General features: G+C 38.0%; 2 protein-coding genes across 2 annotated transcripts in view; both read right to left on the bottom strand.

The window, feature by feature from the left end:
• Positions 1-24,614, bottom strand: part of vwa8 (von Willebrand factor A domain containing 8) — an 833,026-nt gene that overhangs the window by 219,703 nt on the left and 588,709 nt on the right. The window lies entirely within an intron of this gene.
• idh1 (isocitrate dehydrogenase (NADP(+)) 1) overlaps positions 4,956-24,614 on the bottom strand; it is a 92,920-nt gene continuing 73,261 nt past the window's right edge. The window contains exons 8-9 of the mRNA XM_076264205.1: positions 5,553-5,715; positions 4,956-5,459 (exon numbers count right to left, since the gene is read on the bottom strand). Coding sequence (XP_076120320.1) covers positions 5,366-5,459; positions 5,553-5,715 — 257 coding nt within the window. The 3' untranslated portion in view covers positions 4,956-5,365. The remainder of the gene's footprint in view (positions 5,460-5,552; positions 5,716-24,614) is intronic.

Genomic DNA, 24,614 nt, shown 5'->3' with positions numbered 1-24,614 from the left:
TAGTAGGTCCATGTTCTCATATTTTTACAGCTGACATGAAGGCTGCAATATTACATTTTTGATTTATAATGGAGCACCCTCTCTGACTAGCAAGCGTGTGGTAGAGGCATACGATTACAGACATATTGAGAGAGCCTATCAATGAGTTGTCACAGTTTTCAATTTAGACGTATTATTTTGAAATGATGTACGTCTACGGGAGGATTACACATCACTGGCAAGACCTGATCAAATCATACCAATGCAAAATGCTTCTCCAGCAGTGCAATCGCAGGTAACAACGATACCTTAACGCATTTTCAGATACCGCTGTTCTGAGCATACTAAGCATTTGTAACTTTGAATCCCTCCTCACGTTAAGCTATGGTCCAATAATGTGTTCACTAAAACACAAGTAACGTTATTTGTCGGGCTGATTCATAAATGGGCATACCGAAGTTGTCGACCTAGCAGGCTAGGTGGCGTTTATTGCCATTCGCAAAACTAAGCAAGAGTTAACGTTAATGAAACTTAACATCGCCTTCTCCAGTGACTTAAGTGTATTCAAATGAAGTTGCAACGATGATGGCGGCAATCACTGGTTACGTTAAACCATTTGAAACAAGTAGGACTGTAAATGATGGTGACTATGGCTAACGTCACTTCAATATAGCAGAGCCCTTTTACTTTACCTATCAACTGGCTAATGCTAGCATGATGTAGCATGCTATGAACTAATATACTTAGCATCTACGAAAGAACAGCACATATCTTTTTTCACAAAGAATCTGTCACAACTAACAACGATGTCTCTTACAAACATCTACACAATGTATGACTATCAATTTTGTATTTAGTCAGACTGTGATAAGATATAGCCTAATGATAATAACAGCAACACTTATTTAGGTTAGATTATGTGTCGAAATCAGGTGTCGTTAAAATAAGTGAGCGATGACGTGGTAGTGTCTGCAGCCTAGATGTTAAAACATAATGGACAAAGCCGGCCAGCTGTCAATCATAGGTGTAAACACGCCCTTTTTAGATTTGTTAATATAACATTAAAAAAATTAATTTCAGCGAGAAAAGAAAAATTGTGTGTATTGAAGCATCTTGAAAACTATTTTTTTGAATAAAAAGTTGTAGATACAAAAATAGTTTTAGGTGAGAAAAGTGACACGGAAAGTTGGCTACTTGGCCATTGAAATACATGGGGATGGGCGGAGTTACACATTGTACTGCAACCAGCCACCAGGGGGCTCTGGACTAGCGCTCGCATCACTCTTAACAGACGGCACACTGTCCAGTTCTATATATACAGTCTATGGTTACATTATACACACACCCAATTAACCCCCCATCCCACACACATATACACAGATACACAGATAAACCTCCTCTCCCACACACCCCAATAGCCCCCCACACATACGCATACCTCAAACATCACCAAATGTATTGTGCGTCCTCAGGTTGTAGTCACAAGTCCACATACGAAGTGCGGTGTCGAAACGAGAAAGTGTTGATAATTATAGTGCCTCTAGTGGTCAAATGTCACTAAATATATTGAGCGTCTTCAGGATGTGTCCCCGAGTCCATGTACCAAGTTTGGTGTAGATACGAGAAAGTGTTGCAAATTATAGCACCCCTAGTGGTCAAGGGTCGCAAAATGTATTGTGCGTCCTCAGGATGTGGTCCCAAGTCCATGAACCAAGTTTGGTTTTGATACGTCAAAGCATTGCTGAGATATGACCTAAACTTGTGTTACTCTAGCGCCACCCTAGTGGTTGAAGGTCACCAAATTTATTTTGTCTCCTCAGGATAAGATCCCAAGTCCATATACTAACTTTGGTTTCAATACGTGAAAGCATTGCTGAAATATGAGCCCACTTATTATTATTATAGCGTCACATAGTGGTCAAAAGTCATCAAAATTATTGAGCTTCTTCCTAATTGGGTCCTGAGATTTCACTTCACTTCCTGTTTGGGGGCTTTGCAACTTGGTCACCACAGGCGACGGGTTTTCAATATGGCTCCAAAAAGCAATGCATTCATCATGAGTAATGGTCTGAAGATCATCAGCGTCAAGTTTCGTGAAAATCGGACAAACTTTGTGACCTTTGATGCCTTTTAAGTGTTTTTGATGAAATACAATATGGCGGAAGATCCAACATGGCGGATATTGACGTCATGGGGTGCGTCGAGTTCGGCGTCATCCAAGGATTCCAAATATATCTTAATGTTCAAAATTTGGTGTACGGTAAGTGCATAGATGTAATTCAACATTTGAAACGTTGGTGGCACTAGAGCACTCCAGGTGCAGACATCAAACTTTGTGAAATTAAACATATGCCTGTAACAAATCAATGTGCCAAATTTCTCAACTTTTTACTCTATGGTTCAATGGCAATTGAGCGTTTCGTTATAATAATAATAATAAGAATACGTAGAATCCCTATGGGTTGCCTTGCAGCTTCGCTGCTTGGCCCCCAATAATAATAGGAAAAACTACTAACTCAATGGGTGCCTTCGCAGCTTCGCTGCTAGGCCCCCAATAATAGGAAAAGCTAGTAACTCAATGGGTGCGTTCGCAGCTTCGCTGCTTGGCCCCCAATAAATATAACCGCAAGCGGTGATTTACGGGGTCCGAGCAAAACGAACATGAGGTAGCATAGCTTTTTAGTTTTACATATGCTTTGATTGTTTGGGCACAATTGTTCAAAAGAAACGTGATCGGATTTCGGTTATCGGATTTCAGTTAGCGGATTGGATCAAATCTTGAAAATGGGTTGTTCAAAGGGAAACAAGGATCCTGAAATTGGATTAGATCACATAATCTATTCTTGGTTTTGATCTGGATAAAACTTTCACTTTGTTTTGTTCAAAACTTTTGAATTGGATTGGAATAAATTTGATGCATAAAATTAGGATTGGTGCTGTACAGCTGTGCTGTAACATTATAGTGTGCTAACCTCCACCACCTAATAGTATTCTAACAATACCCTATTCTAGTGTGCTAACCTCCACAACCCAACAGTATTCTAACAGTAGTATTCTAGTGCGCTAATCTCCACAACTCAATAGTATTCTAACAATACTCTATTCTACAGGACTATGCATTTGTCATGGGTAAGATGAAGGGTCTGATAATGGAAGGCAGTGTTTCCCACAGAATGGAATTGTATTTGTGGTGGTAGGTGAAGGGGGGTGGGGGTGGGTTCTGTGTTGGAGTCAATAAGATGAACAGCCTATAAATATACAGTTATACTTGCCTTGCACGACAAGTCCTGACTAGTAGCTGTAACGTTATAGTGTGCTAACCTCCACAACCCAACAGTATTCTTAACAGTATTCTATTCTAGTATACTAGCCTCCACAACCAAACTGAAGGAACTGTAGGGGGCGATGTGGGTCGAGGTAGAGTGAGTGTGGCGAGCAGGCAGAGCCTCAGTCAGAAGGCTCAATGGTATGGAGTGATGACACGGAGATGGCAGGTTTCGGTGCAACACAAGTTTTTTTTTTATTTGAGTTTCTATTCATCTGTTCTTTTGTTCTTTACTTGTATGTGTGCTGCATCAAAGAGGAAACAAACAGAAAATGGAGTAATCAGTTTAATGGGGTAAATCAGTACAGATCCCAACCCACAAACAAACCAATTGACATTTGAACAATAAACTGAAATCATATGGCTATATAAGGTAAAACTAAACAATACTTGACATCCCAAGTCAACCAACATCACCTAATCATCTCTCACATGGGACTCCAACACACCAAACCAACAAACAAAGACCTTAACTCTACACATGATGGCAGAGCTACTCTACAAACTGATAAACATCACAAAAGTCATAGTGAGGGTCATTAAAGTGATGACTTACGTTAACTCAAAGACGCACACAAAGCAGGACACACTGGAGTGCTGGGTTGAGATGAACAAAAGAGTGAACTGAGGGCAAGCAAACAATTTATCCTGGTCTGAGCCCCTGCTCCGGAGCTACAGGGTTTCCCAGCAGGTAAACTGGGTGTGGTTAGGTGGCAGAGCCAAACAATCCTGCAATTTCTCCACAGCACTTTCACCTCAAGCCCTCCTTACACTGACAGACTTTGGAAAGATTTGCAAAGATTTGGAAAAGATTTTTGAAAGACTACAGTCTCAGACCCTCTCACATCTAAAGACAAGTAGTAGAGTTTTAAGTCACAGACTATGATTTTGCAATGACTAGGGATCTTGCAGGGTCACTATTTACAAGACTGCAACACGATTCCTTTAACTTAGTCTGACGAGCCAGACCCACATCAAGATGTAGTGTCTGGGAACTCACCATTCGCAGCGCTCAATCCGAGGGGCGGGATAAACGGTTGTCTTTCAAATTCCATCTGCACACAATAGGATAGCGCTGCAACTCATGTGTCCCATGCGTTTTTTCCCATCAGCGGAGCTAGTTGGCTAGTTGATCAAACTTTTGCCAACTTAAAAAAAGCTTAACTTGTGTCGCGCTGTTCACCAGTAGCAGCATCCATCTTCTTTGTTTTCAAGTAGCAGGGAATTCATGCGGAACCGTCGCAACTCATTTATCATCATTATGTTAAGCCCGCCCACCAACTCTATACACGATGTGATTGGCCTGATCTAAGTTTAATTTTTCGAGCTCGCAAGTCAACGGAGAGTTGCTAGACTACCCTGACTGCAAATTACATTTGCTGCCGCTTGGGTGCATCTAGATTTTTAGGCTAACTTATACTGCTAAAAATTCAAATCATTGTTTCCACATTGTTGGTGTCGGTAACATCACCATTCAAGGAACAGCAATAAATCAAGAACAGAAACTTTGTGGAATGTTTTCTTTTATTAACATTACACTGTTGGGAGACTTGAAAGACATTTCTGTTACGATGCTAGAAGTGTTGAGAGTCACTTTGTTATACTATCTATACTGAATACTGAAGACTTGAATGAGACTTCTGAAAGTAAATATGATCAAGTGCAACTTTATTAAAATATTTCAGCATTTCAGAGATTCTATAACATACCTTACAAAGACAAAACTATTTCACTATTAGTACATCAATTTAGAAAAGTGTTATGAACCATACATACACAAGTGCAGTCAATGCTGTAAGCGGTTTCTTTCAGTTTCTGTTTAAACTTCTGCTAGACAATAGTTGTCTTGTTTTAATTTAGCATGAGCCATGAAAAGGCACTTGAGTCCATCCACTGGAATGCAGTGCCTCATATAGGCAGATAATATGTGGATGGTCTAACCAAATCTGTGAATGTACTTATCACTGGATATATCTCCAAATTTCAAAATTAAAAGGCCTACAAGTTTCTAATATTTCTTCATGTATCTTTGTGTGTATATCTTCTGAGTACTGAGAAGATTCAGAGTTTAGGCTGATTGGACATCTTGGTCTTCAGGTTCTCTGCCAATTTATCTAGGAACTCAAAGGTGTTGAGAAAATCTGAGCGCTGGACACTGCGTAAAGAACAGAAAACGATATAAGATACATAGCGGTTATTCAGCAAGAATGAACACAGTTTATTAAGATGTTTTTATGAGTTCACTCACTTTGGTAACCCCTTAATGCAAGCTGCCAAGTCCTTGGTCATGAATCCAGCTTCAATTGTTTCAATGCAAACAGCTTCCAGTGCCTCTGCGAATACACGCAGCTCAGTATTCTTGTCCAGCTCCGCACGATGGGCCAGACCTCGTGTCCATGCAAAAATAGAGGCTGAATAGAGAGAATGATAGAGAACATGTGACAAGCATCCATGCAGAGCCGGACAGTAACGGAGTACATTTACTTGAGTACAGTACTTGAGTACAATTTTGAGGGATCTGTACTTTACTCGAGTATCATTTTTGGGGAGTACTCATGACTTTACTCAAGTACATTGAGTACACATAATTTTTTGAGAGTGGTTGGACTGTCTTTAGAGGTCATTGAACATGGAGAAAAATTATGACTCCATTTTTTTACCTGTTTCAAACCCTATTTTTTTTATTGTATATTTCACTGTAATTAACACCATAAAATTCGCCTAAATCACTGGCTATGTTCAATAAAGTTCACAAAACAGTTATTTTCAACAGTATGATTGTATGTCAGTCAGAGATGGCAAAAGTACTCACTTTCCATACTCAAGTAGAAGTACAAATACTTTTGTTAAAAAATACTCTGGTAAAAGTAAAAGTACTGGTTTAACTTCTTTACTCAAGTAAAAGTAACAAAGTACAGGCTTGGAAATTTACTTAAAGTATAAAAGTAAAAGTAGTCTTGTAAATGACAACCATTTTTTATGCAACAGCACCTGGACCACACAAATGTTACCAGAGTGCAAGAGTGCCAGTCTCTCTTTATAAATCTTCCCATAACCTGTTTGGCCATTTATTGGCTTTCTCCCCCAACATTGCACTGCCTACTTCAGAGGGCAGTGTGTTCTTTTGGCCTACCATCAAATGCTGGACATCTTTAGAAAGCTAAGATCCTGTAGTTTCTTAGGAAGCACTGGCACCGAGTTACAGAGCCTAGAATATTGTTTTTTTCTTTCTGCGAGATAACAAGCATCTCTGAACTGACTACATTTCAGCCCTCTAGGTCACTTGATATGATTTTAGAAACACAATTGAGCCCTAGCACCAGGTCTTGCGAAGCTGTGTGCAAAAGTAGATCAATATAAAAATGAAAAATCAGTATTTTAGACCATTATTTGCCAAGGTATGCTCATGCGTTTTGTAATGCCTTATGGAAAGTCCTTATGGACTTTTGGTTACCCAAAATGCATACTGAAATAAAAGTCTGCATTTCTGAGGTTTCTTGTAGACTATTTGGATTGTGTGTCAGATTCTGATATAGAATTACTACACAAAATGGAAAAATTACACAAAAGGCTCTATTTTTGCATTTTCTTTGTTGGCTTCATGCGTGTGTATAAGATGGACTACATCTGCACAACTAATATTGGATAAAACAACATGAATATTTAATTCCTATGGATTCCTGTGAATATTTCAAGACCAGGAATGTAGTGGTAAAATAAGAGGTGGGTAAACTATGAATTATGTGATCACAGTAAGGTATCAGATTTTTAGAAAAGGCATTCAGAACATGTTTGATGATGGTGCGGTTATTGTCAAATGTTTATAACAATACAAGTGGCATTAAGTGGTTCATAGAGTGTTGATGAGTGTACATATTGTTATTGTGGATAATACAGTGTGATTTTTAAATGCTAACAGTTGTAATTGGTGAATAAACTCTTTTGAGAGGTGGAGAAACTATTTCTGAAATTTCAGTGGTGGGTAAACTGCGTTTAGTCTGCTTGCGTTTAGCGGCCTCCACTAGCCTACATCCCTTTTCAAGACCCAAGGCTGCATCTAGCCTACTTATTGCTAAGGATATAGGCTACACTGCAGCTAGAAGTTATGGGAAACACCAAAGGCGAGGAGAGGAGGAGGACATTACGCTATTGACTAAACTTAATTGAGACATACTACTACGTGCTAATGTTAACGTTACTGCTGCAATGATTTGCCGCGAATGAATGCCGCCCAAATCGAGTCATCTTGTAGTGGTGCGTCAAGTGCAACGTAGCCTATATTCCGATCTGCTATTGATGACGCGAAAAATAATAGGCTGAAATTATTTGAAACTAAAGTAACGAGCCAGTTTTGTAAAATGTAAGGAGTAGAAAGTACCAATATTCGTGTTAAAATGTAAGGAGTAAAAGTAAAAAGGCGCCTCAAAAATAAATAGTAAAGTAAAAATATCTGAAATATCTACTTGAGTACAGTAACAAAGTATTTGTACTTCGTTACTTCCCATCTCTGATGTCAGTATTATGATTGTATGTCAAACAATTAGAGATAAGATCAATAACCAATCAGTTTCACCAAATACACATACTCCATTGCTGAAAGATAGCAAAAACATAACTGAATCACAGATGAGACCTCGAACAACATCTAATTAATTTATACACAACATATTAGATCTCACCTCCACAATTTCCTCATCAAAATCTACAACTAGTCTACTAGACCCTACTCACCTTCTTAAGACTGCTCTCCCCTTCCTGGATAATGTTTTGCTCTAGATTATAAATAATTCAATGCTATCAGGGCATGTACCGCAGTCGTTTAAGATATCTGTTATTAAGCCCTCCCTCAAAAAACCTAGCCTTGTATCAATCCTGGTCCTCCTGGACCTCAGCGCTGCCTTTGACACCATTGACAATGACATACTACTTAGGCTTAAAAATTTGATAGGCATCAAAGACTCAGCACTCGCTTGGTTTAGATCATAGCTTCCTAACCGTCAACAAGGTCCATAATAAACCATCTACCCAGATAATGGTAAAATATGGAGTGCCTCAAGGCTCAGTACTGGGGCCCCTGTTGTTTAGCAGATGATACACAACTGTACCTCTCCATAAAACCTGATGAATTAACCCAGTTAGCCAAATTTGACACATGTATAAGAAATATGGATGACGAATAATTTCCTGCTTTTGAACTCAGATTAAACAGAAGTCATGGTTTTAGGTTCTAAAAAGATGAGGGATATCCTATCCACATCACAGGCTACATATAGTGATCTTCCACTGACCTCATCCACAAGTGTTAAAAACCTAGGAGTTATAATTGACCAGGACCTAGCACTAAATAATCACATAAAACAGATCACCAAAACTTCATTTTACCATTTAAGGAACATTTCAAAGATAAGGAAGTCCTTATTGTTAGCAGATGCCGAGAAATTAATCCATGCTTTTGTCACCTCAAGGATAGACTATTGCAATGCTATTACGCTGGCTGTAATAATACCTGTCTAAAGAGCTTACAGCTTATACAAAATGCAGCTGCTCACACACACAAAAAAATATGAACATATTTCCCCCATCCTAGCATCTTTACACTGGCTACCTGTTAAAAGTCATTTACTTCAAAATATTACTTACATCTCTTGGTTGGTTGCCTGCATTGAAAGGGGACACCTCATGAAGACACTTTTGTCTGCTTCTGACAGAAGAAGCACTTATCTATGCTGGCAGCTGCTGCTGCTGAACAAGTGTACAAAGTCCCTCTAGATGGACTTGATGCAGTTGCAGGTGTTGCTGCAGGTTCAGAAGATGGTCTACCACGTCTTTTCTGAAGACACGGAGTCCTGCCTGCTTCACATGATTTCTAGTAGTGAATCTTAGCATGCTGCAGATGCTCACTGTTGCAGGTGGATTTGTAGCAGTTCCTGTGCCAAACTGCTTTGTTCTGTTGTAAAATAACTGCACTGTAACGTTGTAATTAAGGTTGCCAACCGTCCCGAATTGTGCGGGACATCCCGTATTTTGGGTGATTTTGATTTGTCCCATCAGGGACAGCTCCATTTGCGATTTTGCGATTTTCAATCACAGCTCACCGGCCTTGTTAACTTGTCAATACTAGGCTACTGTAAACGCACCTGGAACAAAGTGTCCAGTGCCGCTGCTACCACGCGCATCTCGCACTGTGCGCTAGGCACCAAGGGACAGAAGGGGCACCACAATTTAGCCAGAGAAGCTTTACTGCAAACTGCTTTTCACTTTTCTTAGAGAACGATTACAATGTTAAAGCGATGGTTCGGAGTAATTTCACCCTAGGGTCCTTTGCACCATGACCCGAGCCAAACACCCTCCCAGAACGTGTTTTCCCTTGGTCGAACCCTGGTCGAGTAGCGCTGTCAGAAACTAATGAGTTTCTCCAGGCGTAATGGAACCAACTTTTATCTCGTAAATTACCCCACTAATAATGCCCTGAATGGTACGAAACTTCTACAGTAGTACAACTATGCTCTTTACTCATAAAACGAGGCATTGGAAAGTTTGTAAGTACACCAGGAGTTTATTTAAATAATACTTGCCTGATGGATGCTACTATCTGCTACTATACCGCTGCGTCGACGTTACTTTCTGTGATTTGGGAAAAGCCTAAGGTAGTCCATCATTAAGTCTCTGTTACTGTATGTGCAGGTGTGCCCGTCACGTGCTACTAAACGTCATTAACCACCTTACTCCAGACTACTGAAGTTTGGAAACGATCATGGTCCAAACTTACAAGTACTATGTAAGTACGACAGTTTTGGGAAACAGTCGTAACTTACATGTTGGTTAGTGGAACGATGCATCGTACCACTTTAGTAAAAAGCTAACCTCCTTAGTTGTACGGGAAACGCACCCCTGTTTATTTTATTTTATGAAGCATATAGGCTACAGTAGACCACCTGCCACATTCTCACTTGCAATAGAAAGATGCAATAGCCATTGGTCAAGTATTGAGTATAAACCAATTAAGATAGTAGCCTATACAAAAAGTACTTCATACTATCATAAAAATTCATTAAAACAAATAGCAATTTGCAATTTGACAAAACACTGGATTAAATATCGTAGGCACAGGAGAAAACTTGTACATCAATTGGCCCGTGGGGAGATCACATGCCAGTTGCCTCTCCCTTCAGTCCTATGACTCTGTTGATGACTTTGTCCAGGCCTCAGGCCCCTCCTCCTCCTGGACAATAGGCCAGAGGTGGAGAGGTGGAAAGGTAAGTTGTTGGGGGCATGGCCAACAACTCATAGAAACACACACACACACACACACACACACACACACACACACACACAGAACATTTCCAATTCAAAAGGGAAAGCACTGCTCATTGCAAAATGCAGAATGCAGAACCTTTAAAGGCAAACAGGCCTATAACTTGACTAAAACCGGCCTATAACTTGACTAAAACCGTGCAAAACTGGAGGTACACCTGTTATCTGAGCAGTCTGTATGTCCTCATTTTGCGAATGCGAGGACGATATGAGGCTGTTGCATTTCGTTAGATGTCCGAGTCACGCATAAAGTTTGAAAACCACTGGCTCGTAATCACAATAATTTAACACACGACAGTTGGATACTTCATCATGTTCCCATGCCTATTTGGTGAGTAGCATAGAGATCATTAAAACAATAAAGTATGGCTCTCCGTTTGGGACATCGAAAACTTATATTTTTAATAGGGTAGACTACCGTCGGAGATGCTGACTTGCAATGGCCTCGTTATTACATGTTATCTCCACTATCATCAGTCAATGCCCCCTTGATCAAAGTGGGGAATGAAAGAAAAAGTTTGAGAACCACTGGCTTAAAGGAACACGCCACCCAATGTCAGTAGTAATATATGTTCTTACCTTAACTTTCACGAGTTGAGTCATACCTCTCCCGTGTCGGTACGTGCACTCAAACGCTCTGGTGCGCGGCGCGAATGTGTTAGCATGTTGCTATGCTAGCGGGCTCAGACGTAGAAGTAATCAAAAACATCCATGTTTTCACGACTTAAATACAGTTACACGAGTAGTCTATTAAAATGTCTACGGTCAAACAACATGAAACGTGGCGATTCAACTGTTTCAAAATAAAAGTCCTCACTACAATATTTCATTGTTAAACAATTTAACCCTTTAAACTACTGAACTTTTTAACTGTTCAGCCATTGTAACTGTTACTTGTTATCAACTATGACTCCTACCCACTGTAGCTAGTTAGCATGGTTAGCATAGTTAGCATGTTAACATTGCTAACATTGTTAGCATTTTTAACAAAACTGCTAAAAATAATTAGCTAAGTTAGCTAAGTATCATGGTTAGCATAGTTAGCATGCTAACATGCTAGTTAGCATAGTTAGCATAACTGCTAAAAATGATTAGCGAAGTTAGCTAAGTCACATGGTTAGCATAGTTAGCATGATAGCATGTTAACATGTTAGTTAGCATAGTTAGCATAACTGTTAAAAATTATTAGCGAAGTTAGCTAAGTCACATGGTTAACATAATTAACATGTTAGCATGCTAGTTAGCATAGTTAGCATAACTAATAAAAATGATTAGCTAGGTTAGCTAAGTCATATGGTTAGCATAGTTAACATTTTAACATTGTTAGCATGCTAGTTAGCATAGTTACTTGGTTAACATTATTATCTTTGTTAACATAGTTAACATAACTGCTAGCAAACATTGGAGCCATTCCAACTGTTAGTTATCGTCAACTATCTGCCTAAATAATTTAACCATTTCAATTATCAACCTATTTAACTGTTCAGTCATTCCAATTATATTAAACCTTATCTACCAAGCAAATAATTTAACCATATGAACTCATCATATTTTTGCATTTTCATAGACTGTATTTCCTTCAGGAAATGCTTTTCTAGTTACAGTGCATGAAAATGCACTGTACTGTTCTTCCTAGGCTTCTTATTCTTCTTCTAACGCAATTAATGCAGCTTCAACCGCTTAACGTAGAAACTTCATTCAAACTATGTTACGTAGGTCTTACTTAGGACATGGGTGCTTTGTATTTTTCAGCTTTGTAACTTTTATACTTTTTAAACTATTAATTAAAAACTGTTCAAAATTTCCCCATAGACTTAACATGGGCTGATGACATCACAATAGAGCCGTTAAGCAATTAGAATCCTATGGCAGGTGTTCGGGCCAGCTGCATCAACTGCCAGTCTCAGGCTTTAAGCATACAAACTGGCCCTATTAAGACTACACATCCTGTTCAACTGCTTCCTCTGCCAAAAACTGTTTCAAAATAAAAGTCCTCACTACAATATTTCACTGTTAAACAATTTAACCCTTTAAACTACTGAACTTTTATCTGTTCAGCCATTGTAACTGTTACTTGTCATCAACTATGACTCCTACCCACTGTAGCTAGTTAGCTAAGATAGCTAAGTAACTTGGTTAGCATAGTTAGCATGCTAGCATGTTAGCATGCTAGTTAGCATGCTAGTTAGCATTTTTAGCAAAACTGTTAAAAACGATTAGCTAAGTTAGCTAAGTCACATGGTTAGCATAGTTAGCATGCTAACATGTTAGCATGCTAGTTAGCATTTTTTGCAAAACTGCTAAAAATGATTAGCTAAGTTAGCTAAGTCACATGGTTAGCATAGTTTAAACCTTAGTTTAACGCTAGTTAGCATTTTTTGCAAAACTGCTAAAAATGATTAGCTAAGTTAGCTAAGTCATATGGTTAGCATAGTTAGCATGCTAGCATGTTAACATGCTAGTTAGCATTTTTTAGCAAAACTGCTAAAAATGATTAGCTAAGTTAGCTAAGTCACATGGTTAGCATGTTAGCATGCTAGTTAGCATTACTGTTAAAAATGATAAGCGAAGTTAGCTAAGTCACATGGTTAACATAATTAGCATGTTAGCATGTTAATTAGCATAGTTATCATAACTAATAAAAATTATTAGCTAGGTTAGCTAAGTCATATGGTTAGCATAGTTAACATTTTAATATTGTTAGCATGCTAGTTAGCATAGTTACTTGGTTACCATTATTATCTTTAACATAGTTAGCATAACTACTAGCAAACATTGGAGCCATTCCAACTGTTAGTTATCGTCAACTATCTGCCTAAATAATTTAACCATTTCAATTATCAACCTATTTAACTGTTCAGTCATTCCAACTATAGTAAACCTTATCTACCAAGCAAATAATTTAACCATATGAACTCATCATATTTTTGCATTTTCATGCACTGTATTTCCTTCAGGAAATGCTTTTCTAGTTCTTATTCTTCTAACGCGTTTAATGCAGCTTCAACCGTTTAACGTAGAAACTTTATTCAAACATTGTCACGTAGGTCTTACTTAGGACAAGAGTACTATGTATTTTTCAGCTTTGTAACTTTTATACTTTTTAAACTATTAATTAAAAACTATCAAAATGTCCCAATTGACTTAACATTGCCCTTTATGACATCACAGCAATTAGAATCCTATGGCAGGTGTTCAGGCCACCTGTCCCAACTGCCATTCTCAGGCTTTAAGCATACAAACTTGCCCTATTAGGACTACACACCCTATTCAACTGCTTCCTCTGCCAAAACTGTTTCAAAATATAAGTCCTCACTACAATATTTCACTGTAAAACAATTTAACCCTTCAAACTACTGAACTTTTTAACTGTTCAGCCATTATAACTGTTACTTGTCATCAACTATGACTCCTACCCACTGTAGCTAGTTAGCATGGTTAACATAGTTAGCATGTTAGCATTGCTAACATTGTTAGCATTTTTAACAAAACTGCTAAAAATGACTAGCTAAGTTAGCTAAGTAACATGGTTAGCATAGTTAGCATGCTAACATGTTAATATGCTAGTTAGCATAGTTAGCATAACTACTAAAAATGATTAGCTTAGTTAACTAAGTTAACTAAGTAACATGGTTAGCATTGTAAAAAGATGGCCGCAACAGGTAGTTCAGGTGCAGGTGGCTCAGGAATACTCCTGGCACTATTAATTTATTGTCTGCTTTCAAAGTTTGTAGATACTGGAACACAATTAGTTGATTCAGGACCGTATTCTAATCAATGTTTCTCCCAGGAACGGAGTAAATTCGGTAAACCAAATCACAAACATTTTGGGTATGGCAGTTTTACGCTACTGTCCACTTTTGTCCAGGTTGGCAAGTAGCGTTAACCTTTAAACGTCACGGTAAGAAAACAATCAAAACCGCATCTAAATGCCAAAACTTCGAAGCAGTTATAATTACCATCTACCTTCTGATGTCCGGGGATATACATCAGTGCCCCGGTCCATCTCCCACATGTGAAATGAGAGACCAATATGTAAACCTGCAAAGCAGACGCCATACAGGCCTACCTGAAAATAACATCAGGAGCACCGCTGTGATCCCTCAGGTAAGCTCGGTGGAATGGGGCTCTTCCGTCGGGTTTGCTTACATTTCAACTAACGCGGATATTTCTGCTGTTTTAACATCCACGGGAGATGCGAAGAGATTGACCGAGGTCAAGCTCGGAAGAGCAGACGGGAGTGAACGTGCTTCTGAAGATTGGCTACAGGGGCCTGGGTGCTCGTGGAGGGGAAACATGGAAGTAAAGGCTGATGCGGCTGCCAGCCTGGATTTGGAGATCAATATCGTTAAAGAGACGGTGATCGACGAGACTGGTGGTCCGGAGAGTGATCTTGGACAGATGACGACTGAAACAACTCAACGTTGGGAGGATATCGTTAATCATGGGAATGTGGTGACTGAAGTCCTACGGGCAACTAGGTCTAAACGACGCATAAATAAAGCCATAATTAAGCATCGTAAATGGAAAGTGCTTAAAACTGTGAACAACTCTAGATTAATCTGGGACTCACGTAGCAAACCCAAAGGACTCTTAGGTGGTCACATAAATATAAGAAGTGTTCTTTCTAAATGTGAACAAGTACAACATCTTTTACAAGAATCAAATTTGGATTTCCTAGCAATGTCTGAAACATGGTTAACCCTTACGAGCCCGACCGTTCTAATTTCGTTACAAAAGTAACGATGGCCAATCGTCTAATATCTCAGCTGTCCAATGACTGATTTTATTTCTGAAATCTTCTCCGTAATGCTGACAACATAAGCTTCAATTTGATATGATTGGTTAAGGGGTTTATGGCGCGAAATGTTTTGGATACTTGAAGATGAGTCTTGAAAAAATATTTTCACTTTAGTCGGTGCATTTGACGTGGACAGCCGGATGCCACCTGCACTTAAGTTGGAGTTTATCTCGACTGGAAACCACACAGCTGGATAAACTGAGGTAATATTGTTTTTACATCGTTTCTAGTTATGGTTTATCTTAATTTGAAGTCCTTAAATCATGTTATTTGACAGTAATATGCTTTCTCATCAGCGTCAACATTATGGCTTAGCGGGGCGCTAGTGCATCGTCACGTAACTTTAGCTAACTGTATAATTCTGAACTGCTTGCAATATTATCGTTTGCTTTTGATGTCAGTTATTTTCATTTGACAGTTTCATTTAAAAACCTGTTAGTATATAACCTGTAGGTAAGTTTGTTTTCTAGTACCAATTTGCTTGTTAGGTAAGCATTATATTGGCAAGACAGTATAGCAAACCAAAGCTGAATAAATCAATGGGCGCCGCGTTTCTAAGTTGCGTTCTCTTACATGAAATAAGTTGAGCGATATTTTTACTCCTCTCAATATGTAACGTTAGTTGTAGAAAATAAGATGTGAAATCACATATTCTGTCAGAAATGTAATTAACTTATTGCCTTTCCTCCGGTTGTTATCTGTAGTGCAGTCTGTAGTGAACTATTTTAGCTTGCTAACTTCTAAATGACAAACATCAGACGTGCTTGTCAACATTTTCTAAGATGGCATGACTTGAAATAGATGAAGCACAACTCCTCTCAATATTTAGTTATAGAAAACATGATGTGAAATCGCATATTCTGTCAGAAATGTCATTATTGCATTTCAGCTGTTTGTTACTAGGTGAAATGTAATCTGTCTTTATCTTGATGCCAGCCAGGCAATCAGATTTAGGGTAGCTAAACCCATGTGTAATACAATGAATTTTCATAGGCCTACTTAGAAATATTTCGAGTATATTCTGAGGATGCTTCAATAGTTTAGGCTACCTCTTCTTTTGTGTGCATACATGTACAAATCTGTAGTTTTGTGATTTTATTTTTTACATTAATAAAGGTATTTGTATGATTTCACTGTTGTTTCAGATGGAGGATGACAAGACCTACACAGACCTTCTCGCAAGCCTGAAGAGGTAGCTGACTGCTCATGAGCTTGCGCTCACAATGCTGAAGACCATGAGGGGATGGAGGAAGAAGGTATAGATTTATGTGCCGTGCGTAGGATGGTGCAGACTAAAAAACTGTGTGAAATAGACTTGTTATGTTCTTTTTTACTCACATTGTTGTCCCAGGCATATGTGGTTTTACCAACCGGAAGGAATGGGAGCTTGTGCTTAGTAGGCCATCGTATGCAAACAGTGCAGGGGCATGGGACAAAGACCCCAGAAGAGTTTCACAGGTTTCTGGGATTGATCATTTACATGGGGGTTCACTTCCCTCCCTAATATCCATTGCTACTGGGGAACCAAGTCTTGGCAGGGATCAGGGGACATTGACCAAATGATGAATACATATTGTGTACTCCAAAAAACGCAGAATACCAGAAAGCACTTTTTCTCCATTGACATTGCCGTTGTCAGTAGCTTCTTGTTATTTCAAGTTTGACAATGCAATGCAGAATCTGGTGTTGAACCTAGGTTTGGTAGCTACAACCAGAAAGAATGTGGAGGAAATCTATCACAACAGCTGGTAGGCATTTCCGTTGAAATTTCAGCCTCACCTTCAGCTGCTCCAACTACTACTCTGTCGTCTTTCCATCAAGTACATATTCCTGTACAGCAGGAGCTTGTTATAAAAAACGTACATAATAAAACTAAAGTAGCTTGTATGGCCCTGGAGTGTAACGGTAGGCGAATTTGTTTTATTGATAAACAAATTGCTGTCAGATTTGGCATTCTGCAAAATGGGATGCGTTTAGTAATGAGTCACAGCTCTTCTGTGTTCAACCTTCAGGTTCCCCACCCCACCTTTCCCTATCCTCCTCTGTAAGTGTGTGTGTGTGTGGGTATGAGTTTGTGTGTATATGTGTGTATGTGTTTATTCTCCACAGGCTTGTTCTAAGTATATAATCCACTTTCAAATGTTTAGAACACATTGATTTTTGAATGATGTTGATTGTATTCCTAGCTTTTCATGAATAATAATATATTTTATATATATGTATATCATTTTCATTTTATACTGATTTATATAAGGAAGTTGTATTTGTTGAATCAAATGTATTTTATGTCTCTTTTCCGAAATGGTCTTCAATGAATACAGTATACTTACTTCCTGTATTACTGGTAAGGTACAGTATGTTTTTTTTTAATGTCATTCTTATTGACTGTAGCATTTGCTTATATACAAATAAATGGTTTATTCTTATAGACCAAATACATCTAAACCATTGTTTCTGACTTGATTATTAGTTTTTATGCATACTTTTATGTTGTTGGTGAGAAAGTGAATGTGAATTCTGTCAACATTCTAAATCCCGTTTCCTGCATTTTTTTACACTGATCACTAAAATTATCATAACTTTTGAAAGGTTAATGATATTCCAATACAGTCTTTTTTGTTAAATAGCCCACAACTTGCTGAACATTTCATACACTCTATATTTTTCTTTATCTTGTAGAGAAATATGATGGAAATTCATTTTTATGTGAATGAAATTAAATTTTGACAAATTCCGGATATACATTTGGAGAGGATTTTCAAATACTGTTCATTACTATATCAACATTACCATATGTATTTTACATCATTTCATAGAACTGATCCTTCTGATTACAATGGTATGTATATCCCATTGATGGTATGTATTATACTCAAGAAATAAGGTTTTTTGTGTGAGGAGGTCATCCAGCACCAAAAATGGAATGTTCGGCACGGGCACGAAAGGGTTAAATGTAAACTCGCCAAATGGGGCTATAAATGTGCCTGGTTTTAAAAATTTTAGGAATGATCGTAAACATGGAAAAGGTGGGGGGGTTATGTGTTACGTAAAGGACACAATCAGATGTAATGTAATCAAAGACATGGCATGTGAACTAGAATGTCTGGGTTTAAATATTGTACTCTCGCCAGAAATGTCAATAACCCTAATTGTAATCTACCGTCCGCCCTCATCAAATGTCAGTTTCTATTAACAATTTAGAGAAATGTTGCAACAGTGTGACTTCAATAGAGAGGTGATTGTTATAGGAGATATGAATGTGAATTGGGAAGATAAGTCTGCAAGAAAACAACTGAAACAAGTAACTGACAGTTTTAATTTAACACAAGTAATTAGCGGAGCAACCAGAATTACCAATTCCTCTAGTACACAGATTGATCTAATTTTTAGCAATAAACCTGAAAGAATAATTAAATCTTATAACTTTATAACTGGACTCTCTGATCATAATCTGATACTAATGGCTAGAAAAGTAAATGGAAAGAAAGGCTCTGTTTCTGCACAGAGCATGGATTATATGAAGATACCAAAGAATAAAATGGAAGATTTTAAAAATGATGTGCAGAATATAAAATGGGATGAATTAATGAAATCAGATAATCTGGACTTTACTAGCCAGTATTTTGTGGATAAACTGCATAAACTTATTAAACATTTTTCAAAAATGTCCAGAAATAAAAACAAAAGGGCTTCCCTTCCGTGGATAAATGAAAGTATACTTCAAATGATGAAAGAACGAGATCAGATCCTAAAAGCATCACTGAAGTCTAAATTGACAACTGACAGGCTTAAATTTACATCAATAAGGAATAAGGTGACAAAAGAATTTAGAAAAGCCAAGGCAAATTACTTCCTTGAGATAATAGTAAATAATAAGGGAAACTCTAAAATGACATGGCAACAAATAAAGAAACTATCTGGACAAAACAATGCTAGAAAACAGATCGAACTGAGAATTAATGGCACACTAACAAATGAGGCAATGGATGCAGCTGAAGCATTAAATCACTATTTTGTAGATTCGGTAGCTACTATTGCCAACAATTTTTCCTTGCACCAGCAATATGATATCAATGAACTAATACCAGGACCCATTTTTAATTTTGAAAGAGTCTCTGAAGCGCAAGTATTAAAAGTGATTGATTCACTCAAACCTAAATCTTCAAAAGATGTTTATGAAATGGACTCTGCTATGATTAGGGAGTGTGCAGGTTCATTGATTAAACCAATCACGCATATTGTAAATATTTCTCTGACTCAGGGTCGAGGGAGCTTCCCCCAATATTGGAAGCCTGCAGTTGTTGTTCCTATCTTCAAGAATGATGACCCGCAGTTAGTTTCAAATTATAGACCAATAAGTATTCTCCCTGTTATGTCCAAAGTCATAGAAAAGTTAGCGGCGGAACAACTAATTCTTCATCTAAATTCTAGCCAACTCCTACATCCGATGCAACATGGATTTAGGGCACACCACTCAACAGAAACGGCAACTGTTTATTTTATTGAAAGAGTTAAGTCTTTAATAGACAGAGGGGGTGTGGTTGGGGCGATATTTTTGGATTTACGAAAAGCGTTTGATACAGTTAAGCATAATATTCTTCAGTCAAAATTTGTTCAGTTTAATTTTTCTCAGTATACATCTAATTGGTTTAAATCATATCTTACTAACCGCTCGCAATGTGTTAAAATACAAAATACAAGATCTTCCTTTAAAGATCTTGTAACAGGGGTACCCCAAGGCTCAATTTTGGGTCCAATTCTTTTCAGTCTTTATATAAATGACCTTCCATCTGTGTGCCAAGGCAGTGAGATCCTTATGTATGCAGATGATACTGTCATTTTTATTAAAGGTAAAAATCATTCTGAGGTTGCAGTACAGCTGACAAAAGTTATAATTAATGTTTCAAATTGGTTGAATAATTGTCATTTAGAACTTAACACCTCAAAAACTGTAGCCATGTTCTTTGCTAAAACAAAAAAATCTTATACAGAGCCTGATGTTTTCATTTCAGGGCAGAGAATTCAAATTGTAAATGAATATAAATATTTAGGTATTATCTTGGACAGTAACCTGACTTTCAAGCAACATGTTAAAAAGGTGAGCAGGATCACAAACTTTACACTTAAATTTTAGGCATCTTAGAAATTATATGTCAACAGAGGCTGCAAAAATGTACATGTTCTCTCTTATAATGTCACATATTAATTACTGTCTACCAACATGGGCCACTGCAAACTCCATGACATTAAAGCCAATAATATCTTTATATAAACAAGCTGTCAAGATTTTAGATAAAAAAACAAGATATTTTCTTCACTGTCCAATACTTAACAAATATAGGCTTCTAAGTTGGAACAATCTTGTAATGTTTAAAAATTGTTGTCTTGTATATAAAATCCGACACAGCTTAGCTCCCCCACCACTCTGCAGCCTACTGCAATTTAGATAATCTGTAACCAATGTTACTAGAGGGGCTGCTAGAGGTGATTGTGCAGTGCCTTACAAGAAATCAACTTTTGGTCAATCAGTTTTCACTTATAAAGCAGCTGGTGAGTGGAATACAATCCCACAAAACATAAGAGAGTCCAGTTCTTATAGTTCATTAAAATTAAAATTAAAGAAATGGCTGATAGACAACCAAGTATGAGATTGGAAGAGTGTGATTGTTGGAGTGTGTGTGTGTGTGTCTCTGGTGTGCGTGCTTCTGGTGTGTGTGTGTGTGTCTGTGTCTGTGTGTGTGTGTGTGTGTGTGTGTGTGTGTGTGTGAGTGTATCTCTGGTGTGAGTGCTTCTGGTGTGTGTGTGTGTGTATCTTTTGTGGATGTGTGTGTGTTGGGTCTGGGAGGGTTGTAGACAGATGTGTAACATATCTGTTTTCTTATATATATTGTAATTGTTTTATTTTTGTTTTGCTTGCTTTTTTGCTGTAATTTATTCTTTTAATTAATAGGTAATTTTGCCATGCTCCTTCTGGCAGGGGGACTACCAATGGAAACTAGCCTTTTGGCTATAATTGGGTGCATTTACATTTTCTTTGTAAAATGTCAATTAGTGTACACTGTCCCTCTATAACAAATAAAGTTGAAAAAAAAAAAAAAAAAAGTAAGCATGCTAACATGCTAGTTAGCATTTTTAGCAAAACTGCTAAAAATGATTAGCTAAGTTAGCTAAGTAACATGGTTAGCATAGTTAGCATGCTACCATGCTAGTTAGCATACCTACTAAAAATGATTAGCGAAGTTAGCTAAGTCACATGGTTAATATAGTTAGCATGTTAGCATTGCTAACATGCTAGTTAGCATAACTACTAAAAATGAAAACATTAGCTAAGTTAACTAAGTTAAGTAACTTGGTTAACATTATTATCTTTGATAACATAGTTAGCATAACTGCTAGCAAACATTAGAGCCATTCCAACTGTCCGTTATCGTCAATTATCTACCTAAATAATTTAACCATTTAAATTATCCACCTATTTAACCGTTCAATTATTCCAACTACATTAAACCTTATCTACCAAGCAAATCATTTAACTATATAAACTATCCACCTATTTAACTGTTCAGTCATTCCAACTATATTAAACCTCATCTACCTAGCAACCAATATAGTTTGTTTTTACTCTGTATGATATTTTACATCATATTTTTTGCATTTTCATGCACTGTATTTCCTTCAGGAAATGCTTTTCTAGTTATTCTTCTGCTTCTTCTTCTTCTAACGCATTTAATGCAGCTTCAACCGTTTAACGTAGAAACTTCATTCAAACTGTGTTGCGTAGGTCTTACTTAGGACATGGGTGCTATGTATTTTTCAGCTTTGTAACTTTTATACTTTTTAAACTATTAATTAAAAACTACTCAAAATGTCCCCATTGACTTAACATTGGGCCTTTATGACATCACAGCAATTAGAATCCTATGGCAGGTGTTCAGGCCACCTGGATCAACTGCCAGTCTAGGGCTTTAAGCATACAAACTGGCCCTATTAAGACTACACATCCTGTTCAACTGCTTCCTCTGCCAAAAACTCTTTCAAAATAAAAGTCCTCACTACAATATTTCACTGTTAAACAATTTAACCCTTTAAACTACAGAACTTTTTAACTGTTCAGCCATTGTAACTGTTACTTGTCATCAACTATGACTCCTACCCACTGTAGCTAGTTAGCATGGTTAGCATAGTTAGCATTGCTAACATTGTTAGCATTTTTAACAAAAGATAAAAGCAATTTACAAAAGATTCACTGAACAAAAATGCTGATGTGGTACATGAAAATGTAGCTAAAAATGTGGAGAATGCAATGCAATCAAGCATTTTGGACAATATATTTGCACAAGCTGGCAGAATAGGCAACATGCCGATGTGCGTTTTATTTGCAGGCTGTTTTGCGAGACAGAGACTGAGTTTGCTGCTGATATTCTGGGGATAGGCTACAACATAGCCAATGTAGGACTTTAGCCTTTTAATATAGCCTATTTGCTGCATTGGATCAGTCTTTCTAGAACAGGCAAGAGCTTTCTAGCCTCACGTCAGCAGCGCTGCATCACCCATATACATTAAAACAACCAGCGGATGGTGGGCGGGTGCGGTTTTGAAAATTGGTCAAAAACCACTTTGGTGCCTATGGATGGCGGATGGATAAGTTTTGCTATGTAGTTATGGTTGAAATAATAGCACATCAGCGCATCTCTAGTGTGTGTGTGCCTCTCCCTCGCTCAGAGGGGAGGGGGAGGACGATCAGGCATGGATTCTAAACTCTGTGGTGGATAGGATCTACAATTAGGTGTTAATTAATATTACTATGCTAGGTCGAAGTACTCCCAAGTGCTATTGCGCCACACATTGTAGTTCTCCTGTTTATTCGCTTGGAAAATCGCCACGTTTCATGTTGTTTGACAGTAGACATTTTAATCAACTACTCGTGTAACTGTATTTAAGTCAGGAAAACGTGGATGTTTTTGATTACTTATACGTCTGGCTACGTCTGAGCCCGCTAGCATAGCAACATGCTAACACATTCGCGCCGCGCACCAGAGCGTTTGAGTGCACGTACCGACACGGGAGAGGTATGACTCAACTCGTGAAAGTTAAGGTAAGAACATATATTACTACTGACATTGGGTGGCGTGTTCCTTTAACAAGTTACCTGCAGTCCAGAACACACAGAATATTGCAACAGAAAGTTGCCTTTATAATCAACTACTATTTGTTCCAACAGCATTCAAACAAAGCCTTTATAAAAGTGAAAAAAAAATAAAAATACCGGTAAAATAAAATACTGTTACTGTAGTAACTGTACCACATTATCCCAAGCTTCAAAGAGCTCCCCACATCTGTGACAGGCAGACGTGACACCGCTAAATTCTCAGCTTGTTTATATCCCACACTGAACGCGTAAGACCGCTAGGCCCATCACTGTGGGGTGCGGTAGCCTACTCTCTGGGATTTAAGTCAAGCAATATAACCATACAAATGTTTCAAAATAGTAATTTTGGAGTAATTTCCGCTTTGTCTGAACTGGCCATTGTAGGCTACGTAAAAAATAAACAAGTAGGCCTATCCCCAATGATATCGGCAAATGTTTGTTTTCCAAAGTAAGAATTTCACTTCACCATGCACCTTCGACAATGAATAGCTCATTACACTTATGTTATTGTTAAACGTAGGCCTAACTGGTATCATTACAAACATTATTCTGTGTCCTAAAAACTGGCATTTTATGGCATTGGCATTGTGTCATGTCAGCGGGGGACAATTGAGACACACATTGGATTGTGTTATTACATGTTATTACTAACATTCCACACTATCCACAGCTGTGGTATCGGGGGCAGGAGGATTACTGTTAGCGCAGGCTTTATATAAAATTATTCAACAGAAGGCCTGTCTCGAATGCAGGCTTGCCCAAAATAAAGGCCTGTGGTTTGCGCAGCCTACAGTAAGAAGGTTGAATAACAGACCCGCCACAATGTGCGGTATGATGATTTTTTACGAGCAAGATGTTTTTGGTGCCCTACGCGCACTGCATGTTCTTAACTCATTGAATGCCAAGCTGTTTTCGGAAGCTTTGTCCTGGAGTGCCAGCAATCTAGACCATTGTTGATGATTTTTGTACAGCCACAGCATATTCTGTGTTATAGCTATGAACACATACAATGGCTCGTTTGAAAGGTGAGACTTTAAGCTCTCAGT

This window comes from Alosa pseudoharengus, unplaced genomic scaffold (genome assembly GCF_046254945.1).
Source record: "Alosa pseudoharengus isolate Yale_2024_CS ecotype anadromous, Long Island Sound unplaced genomic scaffold, YU_APseudo_1.1 YU_APseudo_1.1_scf_3, whole genome shotgun sequence".
Taxonomy (NCBI): Eukaryota; Metazoa; Chordata; class Actinopteri; order Clupeiformes; family Clupeidae; genus Alosa; species Alosa pseudoharengus.
This window is presented reverse-complemented; position numbering and strand designations above follow the sequence as displayed.